This window comes from Mus pahari, chromosome 6 (assembly GCF_900095145.1).
Source record: "Mus pahari chromosome 6, PAHARI_EIJ_v1.1, whole genome shotgun sequence".
NCBI classification, from domain to species: domain Eukaryota; kingdom Metazoa; phylum Chordata; class Mammalia; order Rodentia; family Muridae; genus Mus; species Mus pahari.
In genome coordinates, this window is record NC_034595.1 from 92,018,338 (window position 1) to 92,029,312 (window position 10,975).

The window sequence follows — 10,975 nt, forward strand, 5'->3', positions numbered from 1 at the left end:
ACCACTCAGGAGGCAGAGGCAGGTGAGTCTCTGAGTTTGAGGTCAGCCTGGTCTACAGAGCAAGTTCCAGGACTTCCAGGGCTACACAGAGAAACCTTGTCTCAAACAACAGCAACAACATCAACAACAAACCTAATATAGGCTTAAGGACAAGGGATAGGAGAAAGAGAGGTACTGAGAAAAGTGAGCCCCAGGCAAGGGTATAAATAAAAGCTGCAGAAAATTAAGACATACCTGATACCCAAGGGTATGTACTGGCCCTCCCAAGGGAGAGTCAATGTAACAGTCTTAGTGTTAGCCAAATGTTTCATTTGCTCTCTCTCAAGTTATATCTTAAATGGTTACTTAACAATGCTTTCTCTTTTATTTATTTATTTATTTATTTATTTTGGCTTTTCGAGACAGGGTTTCTCTGTGTAGCCCTGGCTGTCCTGGAATTGAATATGGGTTCCAAAAGCAGCAAGGCCGGGGGTGGAGAGATGGCTCAGCAGCTTAGGACACTTGTTGCTCTTGCAAAAGACATAGATTCAACTCCCAGTGCCCACATTGAGGCTTACACATGGTACACACACACACACACACACATGTAGACAAAACACATAACATACACAAAATAAGTAAATCTATTTTTTTTTTTTTTTTTTTTTGGTTTTTTGAGACAGGGTTTCTCTGTGTAGCCTTGGCTGTCCTGGAACTCACTCTGTAGACTAGGCTGGCCTCGAACTCAGAAATCCACCTGCCTCTGCCTCCCGAGTGCTGGGATTAAAGGCGTGCACCACCACACCCGGCTAATCTTTTTTTTTTTTTTTTTAAAGAACAGCAAGTGCTTTTAATGCCAAATCATTTCCCCCTCGTTTCTCTCTCTTTTGATAAGTGAGACTATTAGGCAGTTATCAGAGCATCTTGAAGATGCTCTCTGGACAGGGTTATAATCTGATAGGATGAAGCCAGAACTCAATCTGATTCCACAAAAAGGTTTCAGAATATATGATCACATTGTGAACCCCAAAATTGTGCACTGAAAAAAAAAAAAAAAACACCAAAAAACAAAAAAACCTGTTTCTTGTGGTGGTGCGGCTCAGCCCTAGCACACACCTTTAATCCAAGAGTGCCCTGTAAAGAAGGTTACATAAAATCGATCATAGCTCAAGAGGCGGAGCAAGCCTCAGCTGACAGGAAGTGGACCTTAGAATTGAAGGGTATTTAAGGCCGTGTGGAGAGGGAGAACAGGCTTTTTCCTTCTGGGGTGTAAGTGAAGTAGGAAGCTTGTCTGGGTGCTTTCTCTGCTTCTCTGAGCTTGAAGGCTTAGACCCCACTATCTGGCTCCGGAGTCTTCACTGATAAGATCAAATGTTTGGGATTTTGTTTTGTTATTGTTTTTTGTTTTGTTATTGTTTTTTGTTTTCTTTTGTTTTGTTTTTTTAAAGATTTATTTTTATTATATGTAAGTACACTGTAGCTGTCTTCAGACACCAGAAGAAGGAATCAGGTCTTGTTACGGATGGTGGATGGTTGTAAGCCACCATGTGGTTGCTGGGATTTGAACTCAGGACCTTGGGAAGAGCAGTCAGTGCTCTTAACCAGTGAGCCATCTCTCCAGCACCCTTATAGTTGTTGTTTTTTAAACAAACAAACAAACAAACAAACAAAAAGGTGTTGTACACATCCTTTCCCTGTAAGTGGGAGTTTCTGGTGAGATTCCTAGAAAACTGGGTTAGAGTTGGGCGGGGGTTGGGGGGTTCCAAGTCCTTCAGCCATTGGTAATTGTGCTAGAATTCTTGTTTCTCTGCTAGTGAGAGGACTCAGCAAAGTTCCAAGTGAAAGGTTCATTTCTTTTCCTCATGACCTCCTTTCTATCCTGCTTCAGCCTCGTCTACCTAGGAAGTTCAAGGGCAGGCAGGGGCTACAGGCAAGACCCTGTCTCAAAGAAACAAAACAGAAACAGAACTCCCACTGTGACCTGATCTTGTCTGTTTTTCTTTTTTGGTTTGGGGTAGGGTTGAGACGGGATTTCAAGTGTCTCAGGATAGCCTTGAACACCAGCGCCTCCTGTCCCCAGCTCCCAGGTACCGGGAGTCCCTGAGTGCACCACTTCCAGCTTTAAGTTGGATTCCCCAGACAACAAGGAACATGGTGTTAAATTCCAAATCTCCTTCTTCCACCGTTCTCTCAGCACACCTATTTTAATTGAGCAGCTACAGTGTGCCAGGTTTTCTCTGGGGCACTCTAATTGCAAACCATGATTTCCTGAACACCCTCAACTCCCTCTGTCCCCACAACCCCATTTTTTTTGGGAAGGCCTCTGCAAGTTCTGTAAATAGGAATAACATAACCTAATTTATTTGGGAAGGAGCGCTAGGGACCCAACCTACAGCCTAGTACTTGCCTAAGCAGCCAAGTTAAATTCCCACCTTTGAGCCGGGCAGTGGTGGCGCACGCCTTTAATCCCAGCACTCGGGAGGCAGAGGCAGGTGGATTTTTGAGTTCGAGGCCAGCCTGGTCTACAGAGTGACTTCCAGGACAGCCAGGGCTACACAGAGAAACCCTGTCTCAGAAAAAAAAAATTCCCACCTTTTTGGAGGTGAGAGAGAGGTAAGGAGCGCATGTGACTCAGGTACATGATAAGTAAAAGAGTTAGAGAAATCTAAGAACATAAAATAATAGAGATATTTTACAATAGACCATATACATATATACATCATATATACATTGTCTTAGTCAGGGTTTCTATTCCTGCACAAACATCATGACCAAGAAGCAGTTTGGGGAGGAAAGGGTTTATTTGGCTTACATTTCCATACTGCTGTTGATCACCAAAGGATNCAGGACTGGAACTCAAGCAGGTCAGNNAGCAGGAGCTGATGCAGANGCCATGNAGGGATGTTCTTNACTGGCTTGCNTCNCCTGGCTTGCTCAGCCTGCTCTCTTATAGAACCCAAGACTACGTCCCACCCACAAGGGGCCCTCCCCCCTTGGTCACTAATTGAGAAAGTGCCCTGCAGCTGGATCTCATGGAGGCATTTCCCCAACTGAAGCTCCTTTCTCTGTGATAACTCCAGCTGTGTCAAGTTGACACAAAATTAGCCAGTACATACATATATACACATATACATACTTATATATGATAAGCTGAAGAGGATAAGAGATACCCAAGTGTGGGTATGGACCACCCCAAGGAAGAATTCGTTTGTGTTAGCTATAGGAACCACTTTGTTGGCTCTCAAGTTACATCTTTAAAACATTGCTAAGAGTTTTTTTCCTTTTCTCCTCTCAACTCCTGCCCCTGAGAGAGGGTCTCTCTATTATAGTCCTGAATATCCTAAAACTCACTTTGTAGACCAGGTTGGCCTGGAACTCATAGAAGGCCACCTACCTCTGCCTCCTGAGTGCTGGGATCAAAGGTGTGTGCCACCATGCCCAGGTAGTGTTTATGGGGTCATTTCTGTTCATTTGTAGCTAGATCTAAGCTGGCTCAAAGCATCCTTGAAAATGAACCACCACCATCTCCTTACGGAAAACACCAAATGCTGGGTGATGCTAGTACAACTGGAGGGCTCAGAGGACCCGGGGGCCCAGGATTAGGAGGCTGTGGTGGCTTCTGCAGAGGATTTGGCAGCTGTCTTAGGGGCCGTCTGTGGTCGAGGCCACGGGGCTTGTGGAGGTAAAGCTGAAGACAAGGAGTGGATCCCTGTCACCAAGCTGGGCCGCCTGGTTAAGGACATGAAGATCAAGTCCTTGGAGGAGATCGACCTGTTCTCCCTGCCCATTAAGGAGTCTGAGATCATTGACTTCTTCCTGGGTACATCCCAAAAGGATGAGGTTCTGAAAACCATGCCAGTGCAGAAGCAGACTCGGGCTGGCCAGAGGACCAGGTTCAAGGCATTCGCCGCTATTGGGGACTACAGTGGTCACCTTGGTCTTAGTGTTAAGCACTCCAAAGAGGTTGCCACTGCCATCCAAGGGGCCATCATCTTGGCCAAGCTTTCCATCGTCCTTGTGCGGAGGGGCTACTGGGAGAATGAGATTGGCAAGCCCCACACTGTTCCATGCACGGTGACAGGCCGCGGTGGCTCTCTGCTGGTGCGTCTCATCCCTGCCCCCAGAGACACTGGCATTGTCTCTGGTCCTGTGCTGAAGAAGCTCCTGATGATGACTGGTATAGATGACTGCTACACTTCAGCCAGAGGCTGCACTGCCACCCTGGGCAACTTTGCCAAGGCCACCTCTGATGCCACCTCCAAGACCTACAACTACCTGACCCCCGACCTCTGGAAAGAGACTGTGTTCACCAAGTCTTATCAGGAATTCACTGATCATCTTGTGAAAACCCATACCAGATTCTCTGTTCAGAGGACCCAGGCTCCAACTCCAACTGTGGCTACCACATAAGGGTTTTTATACAAGAAAAATAAATGAATTAAGTCTGTTAAAAAAGAAAATGAACCACCAGATTTTCTTTCTTTTTCTCTTAAAAAAAAAAAAAAAAAGATTATAAGAGTACACTGATGCTGTCTTCAGACACCCCAGAAGAGGGCATCAGATCCCATTACAGATGGCTGTGAGCCACCATATGGTTACCGGGAATTGAACTCAGGACCCCCGGAAAAGCATCCAGTGCTCTTAACACTGAGCCATCTCTCCAGCCCCTCCACCCCCAGATTTTATTTCTATCAAATAGTAAATACTTTTTTTTTTTTTAAAAAGGACTTTGGATTTCTGTCTCATGCCACAAACTCAGCAGGGGCACAGGGCTAAAGGTAGAGTAAACCACATGGATCATAGAAGGAAAAAATAGACATAAAATCTTCTCATTTGGGAATTTAGATCACAATAAACAGAATCAGATATGTTATTAGATAGGACTCTGAAAACACAAGCAGTGAGAGAGCAGGGCACCCACGGAATCAAGCCATTGAGTCGTGGAAACAGGGAGATCGGGGTTCAGAGTCATCCTAGACTACTTAGTGAGTTTAGGGCTAGCCTGGGATGCATGAGACGCTGTCAGAGAGAAAGAAGAAGAAATTAAGCAGCATTAATTAGGGTTGCTTTTCAAATAATAGACACTCGAAAACCCAGTCCAGGTAACAGGAGAAACTCAATGCAGTCCATACGGAGCATGAGAGACCCGTGGCTAGAATGCAAAAAGCAAGAGGACACACACTGTATAAAGTGGTGTGGTGGCTCAGGAGGCGGAAGCAGGCGGATCTCTGTAAATTCGAGGCCAGGACAGCCAGAGCTACACAGAGAAACCCTGTCTCAAAACAAAAACAAAAACAAAAACAAAAACAAACAAAAAAACACTCACTATAGAATAAGAATAAAACCAGTATGAATGGACAGAGAGGCTCTGGCCACATTTTCTCCAGAGAGGCTTTGTAGCCATACACAGTGAGTTTGCATCTTGGCTAATGAAGAGCCCAAGTTAGAACAGGCAAGAGAGTGGGGACAGGGCTGGGGAGATGGCTCTGCAGTTTAGAACCTGGCTGCTATTGCAGAGGACCCAGGACACCCACACACACATGGACACACGGACACACACAAACACACACGGACACACACATGAACACACACAAACACACACACACGGACACACACATGAACACACACACGGACACAGACACACACACACACACACACGGACACATACATACACGGACACACGGACACACACACACACACAAACACACACACATGGACACACACACGGACACACACACTTGGACACAGACACAAACACACACACACATACACGGACACACGGACACACACAGACACACACACAAACACACACACATGGACACACACACAGACACACACACACACACACATACACACACGCACACACACCCCTGTTGAGGCCTGCCTCTTTTAACATAACTAGCCATTTTGTATTCAGTCTTCATTTTGCTCCTAAGGTTCAGGTTCTCAGACTCCGCTTCCCAGACGTAGTTATCCATAGCGACACTGAAACATTCTCCTACGCGTTCATAACACAATGGCTGTACTGCTTGGGTTCCCAGATCTCAGTGCTCTGGAAGTCTGCTGCTGCTCACCACCCGTCCACCAGCCCTCTTACCTCACTCAGGACCAGCCAGCTTAAAAGTCAGCCAGGATACTCTAGCTGGCTAGCCAAAGCATAGTACTGTCTCCACCCTTCTGAACTTCTGGACTTGGTTTTTCCTATAAAAACCCTGCTCTAAGAATAGACCAGTACCACAGTTAGGCTCCCAAGTCCTTTTTTTCGTGGTCCTGATCAGTCTCGGGGTGTGGGTTCAATAAATTATTGTTGCTTAACTGAGATCAGTGTTCATATGGTTTGTGTGGCGATTCCTGGACCCCAACAATAACATAAAAATCAATGTTTTTTATTTTTTATTTATTTATTGGGTTTTTTGTTTGTTTGTTTGTTTTCGAGACAGGGTTTCTCTGTGTGGCCCTGGTTGTCCTGGAACTCACTCTGTAGACCAGGCTGGCCTCGAACTCGGAAATCCGCCTGCCTCTGCCTCCGGAGTGCTGGGATTAAAAGCGTGCGCCACCACGCCCCGCTTTGTTTTATATTTTTTTAAAGGAGGGGCAGTTGGAAGCTTGCCATCACAAAGATGAAGGCTAAGAACAATGCTGAGGTGTTTGAGCAAGTTTCTGTTAAAGGCCCAGAACAACAAGTCCACAGCACCAGAAAGATGGTTGCCAAGGAATGAAATCCAATAGAAGGCTAGAGCCAAGGGGTGTGAGATTCCTTATGGGCTGACATAATGTCATGGTGTTTTAATAAGGAAACCCAACCCTGTGACTATACTAACAGCCACTGAATGACAAGTGAACTTTCCTTTTCTTTCTTTCTTTCTTTCTTTCTTTCTTTCTTTCTTTCTTTCTTTCTTTCTTTCTTTTTCTTTCTTTCTATTACATTTTATTGTGTGTGTGTGTGTGTGTGTGTGTGTGTGTGTGTGCGTGCGCATGTTTTTTTGTTGTTGTTGTTAACCCGGTGTTGTGGCATATGCCTTTATTTTATTTTTTTTAAAGATTTATTTATTTATTTGTAAGTATTTATATGTAAGTACACTGTAGCTGTCTTCAGACATTCCAGAAGAGGGAGTCAGATCTCGTTACAGATGGTAGTGAGCCATGTGGTTGCTGGGATTTGAACTCCGGACCTTCGGAAGAGCAGTCGGGTGCTCTTACCCACTGAGCCATCTCACCAGACCGTATGTGTATGTTTTACAGAATACTGAGCCATTACATTTTATTTAGTGTCTGTGTGTGTGTGTGTGTGTGTGTTTTACAGAACACTGAGCTATCTTGCCAGTCCCATAGGTAGACTTTCATAATCAGACTGTATGGTACATGAGGCACAGTTCAACTAAGCTGCTAAGAAAAGAGTGGAATCAGGCCAGAAAGTGGTGGCACATGCCTTTAATCCCAGCACTCAGAGGCAGAAATAGGCATATCTCTGTGAGTTTGAGGCCAGCCCGGTCTACAGAGTGAGTTCCAGGACAGCCAGGGCTACACAGAGAAACCCTGTCTCGAAAAACCAAAAGAAAGGGGCAGGAGTGGGTCAGGCGGAGATCAGGCGCTCTGGAAGAGGGATGAAGCCTGTCTTTGTCACCCCTGTCCTGGTTCTGTCCTTGGCCAGGGGTTCCTCCTCCTTTTCTAATCTGTCAGCTAGCTACAGATGGGGTCTGGTCTTCCTTGGGGCTTCCGTTCCCTTAAATCTGTGGTTTGTGGAACACAGGGACCTGAGGATTCCGGGGTTGAGATGGAGACAGTGAACAAAGGAAGGGTGCTGAGGGTCTGAGGAGATTTTTCCCAGAAGGGACAGCCCCCCCTGGAGCAGGACGGTTCCAGAGAGGGGGGATGGTTAGGGGGACCTTAATGGGAAAAAGGTGGGGGGGAGTTACAGACCACAGGGGAAGAAAGAGGAACTTAGCCACGGCCACAACCGCTGGTGCCATTTGAGAGCCGAAGTGGGCCAGGAGCTGCTACTTCCCACAGGTGGGATGGGGGTCTGGTGTCGGACACTTCCCACCGGGTAGGATTGTGGGGAGCTGGGTTTGGCTTACTGTGGGGAGGTAGGTGAGACAGCAGAAGGGGTTTGGAGGGGCAAGAGGAGAAAGCTGGGCCAGCACAAATCATCGGGGACATATCTTCTGTACCCCTTGGGTGAGCAGGGCACTCGTGGTGTCCCCAAGGCCTGGCACCTGAGTGGTACATGGGGTCACCCTTAAACAGTGAACGAGTGGCCCAGACATTCATGAGAGGGAGGCAGGACAACCCTGTGAGAAGTGCCATCTGGAGAATCGAGCAGATATGGGTTGGAATCCTGTTCCTTGGAGATGAGCCACGTGGCGTTGGGCAAGAGCATGGGCTATGACTCTGAGCTACTGTTTCCTTTTCCACTCGACAGGAAGAGCTGAGCCATACCTCACAGGGCTGTGAAGAGAAGACAGCTCAAGAACTTCCAGCAGAGAGGAGGCATTCTATGGGCAGTAGCTGGCCTGCTGTGGCTTAGAAAGGACAAGGCCCCGAGACCCTCCAGGTCATGGGCTCTCCCTGGAGGGCTTTGGGAGTGGGGGTGTTGACCTTGGAGACCTAGGAAATGTGACACAGCTAAGACACCACCATAGAAACAGTGCTGAGGTCGCCCTAAAGGAGCTCGGGCTGGGTAAACGGCTCATTCAGTTACACAATTCAGTTACAGCAGGGGGACCTGAGTTCGATGATCAGAACACGCGCTCTGTGTGTTTGCTAAAGCAGGGAGTGTGTGTGTGTGTGTGTGGGGGTGTATGGGAAGGCAGGAGATGGCTCAATGGTTAGAGTAATGTCTCTTCTTATCTGGGTACCCAGCACCTACATAGTAGTCACAAACACCTATAATTCCAGTTCTAAGGGATCTGAACCCCCTTTTGCCCTCTCTGGGAGTCTATCTGCATGCCTATGGTGAACATACACTTACACACACACACACACACACACACACACTCACACACACACACACACACACTCACACACACACACAAATTCACACAAATTAAAAATGAATAAACCTTAAACAACAAATAAGGCAGGCAAAAGGCAGGCATATGCCCTACACCCTTGAAATGCCAGTGCTGGCATAGTAGAGGCAGGCAGATCCCTGGGGCTAGCCCAGGGACAGCCAGGACAGCCAGGGCTACACAGAGAAACCCTACCTCGAAAAACCGTGCATTGAAGCAGCATTTACACCATATGCTTGCTGACTGGCTGGCTGGCTGGCTGGCTGGCGCGCTCTGTGTGTGTGTGTGTGTGTGTGTGTGTGTGTGTTCTCATGTAGCCCAGGCTGGCCTCAAAATCACAATGTAGCCAAGAATGACTTGGGACTCTAGACCCTCCTGCCTTGACTGGATGTCTCCTTGGTAACCACAGCTTATGCCCCTCGATTTGGGAATCCTGCTGGCTCCAGAACAATGGAAAACAGAAGCACCCACACCCACCCAGAGAACAAGGCGGACACTCCAGCAGTCCAATCAAGTTCTGGCCTGAGTTCCACCAAAAAGAAGACAGATTCGGAACCCACTGTCTCAGCCGGTCAGGTGGGCAGACCTTCACTTCCGGTTCCGATCTCCGTTCCCAGCTCGGGTGGCTTCCTACCTTTTGTTTTGTTTGTTTTTCCAGACAGGGTTTCTCTGTGTAGTCCTGGCTGTCCTGGAACTCATTCTATAGATCAGACTGTCCTCCAGCTCACAGAGATGCACCTGCCCCTGCCTCTGCCTCTCAAGGGCTGGGATTAAAGACAAATGTGTCCAGCCCTGGGCATTTCTTCTTCTTCTTCTTCTTCTTCTTCTTCTTCTTCTTCTTCTTCTTCTTCTTCTTCTTCTTCTTCTTCTTCTTCTTCTTCTTCTTCTTCTTCTTTGTTTGTTTATTTGTTTGTTTGCTTTGAGGCAGGGTTTCTCTATGTAGCCCTGGCTGTCCTGGAACTCACTCTGTAGACCAGGCTGGCCTCGAACTCAGAAATCGACCTTCCTCTGCCTCCCAAGTGCTGGGATTAAAGGTGTGTGCCACCACAACCATTGTCTCAAACAGCTAAAGTGTCCAGCCCCTGTACTGTGGCAGGCACTGACATTCTTCCAAACAGCCCTCAACACAATCCTTTGGCTCATATTCTGGGTGCCCTCCAGTTTTATGCTGAGCCGTGGACTCAAGCCCACCGTCTCTCCAGGACCTCCCTGACAGGGGGACGGACAGGAAGGAACAGGACGAGGGCCCCAGTGCCTGGGTCAAGCTCACTGGCCCACACACATCTCTGTTTCAGACTGGACTTGCAGATGCCACTGAAAGGGACAGCAGAAAGCAGCCTGTAGCTCCCAGAGGACCAGAGAGGGAGCTCCAACACACAGGATCATCCCAGGATGGGTCAGGGGAGCTTCAGACCCAGGAGCAGAGGCCCTCAGCGAGACCAAGGTGAGTTCCGGTGGGGGGGGGCTCCCTAGAAAAGGGAGTCTGGAGAGAACTGAGAACTTCTAGCCTAAGGCAGATCTAGTGACTGTAGCATTCTCTGCTGTTCCTGTCTTCCTACCTCTTTCCTCTCTGCCCAACTCTACTGAGGAGCAAGCCCAGGACCTCGAAGATGCTACTAGCTTGGCCAGTGCCCCATCATTGACTGACCTTAACCCATTTCAGAGCACCAATCAAACTAAACTATTTCTATCCGCCCTCTGTCTACTTACGGCTGCCAAGACGGAGCCACCGTCCACGAGACTTACTCAAGGGGAGTTTATGTCTCCTGCTCAGCTCCAGATCCCTCCTCCAGGTCCCTCCTGCCTGGTACTAGCCCTGGCACCTGCATGGTAGATTCTCAATAAGCATTTATTCATTAAACCTATAGAAGAGCCAGGCGGTGGTGGCGCACGCCTTTAATCCCAGCACTTGGGAGGCAGAGGCAGGCAGATTTCTGAGTTCGAGGCCAGCCTGGTCTCCCTCTCTCCCTCTCTTTTGAAGTACT

At 47.8% G+C, this 10,975-nt stretch overlaps 1 protein-coding gene and 1 pseudogene across 1 annotated transcript in view; both read left to right on the forward strand.

Annotated features, from left to right (window-relative positions):
- The first annotated feature begins 3,524 nt into the window (after positions 1-3,524).
- Positions 3,525-4,389, forward strand: LOC110323875 (annotated as a pseudogene).
- A 3,416-nt stretch (positions 4,390-7,805) lies between these two features.
- Spata21 (spermatogenesis associated 21) overlaps positions 7,806-10,975 on the forward strand; it is a 21,836-nt gene continuing 18,666 nt past the window's right edge. The window contains exons 1-4 of the mRNA XM_021201028.1: positions 7,806-7,989; positions 8,402-8,533; positions 9,400-9,566; positions 10,286-10,434. Of these exons, the coding sequence (XP_021056687.1) occupies positions 9,441-9,566; positions 10,286-10,434 (275 nt within the window). The 5' untranslated portion in view covers positions 7,806-7,989; positions 8,402-8,533; positions 9,400-9,440. The remainder of the gene's footprint in view (positions 7,990-8,401; positions 8,534-9,399; positions 9,567-10,285; positions 10,435-10,975) is intronic.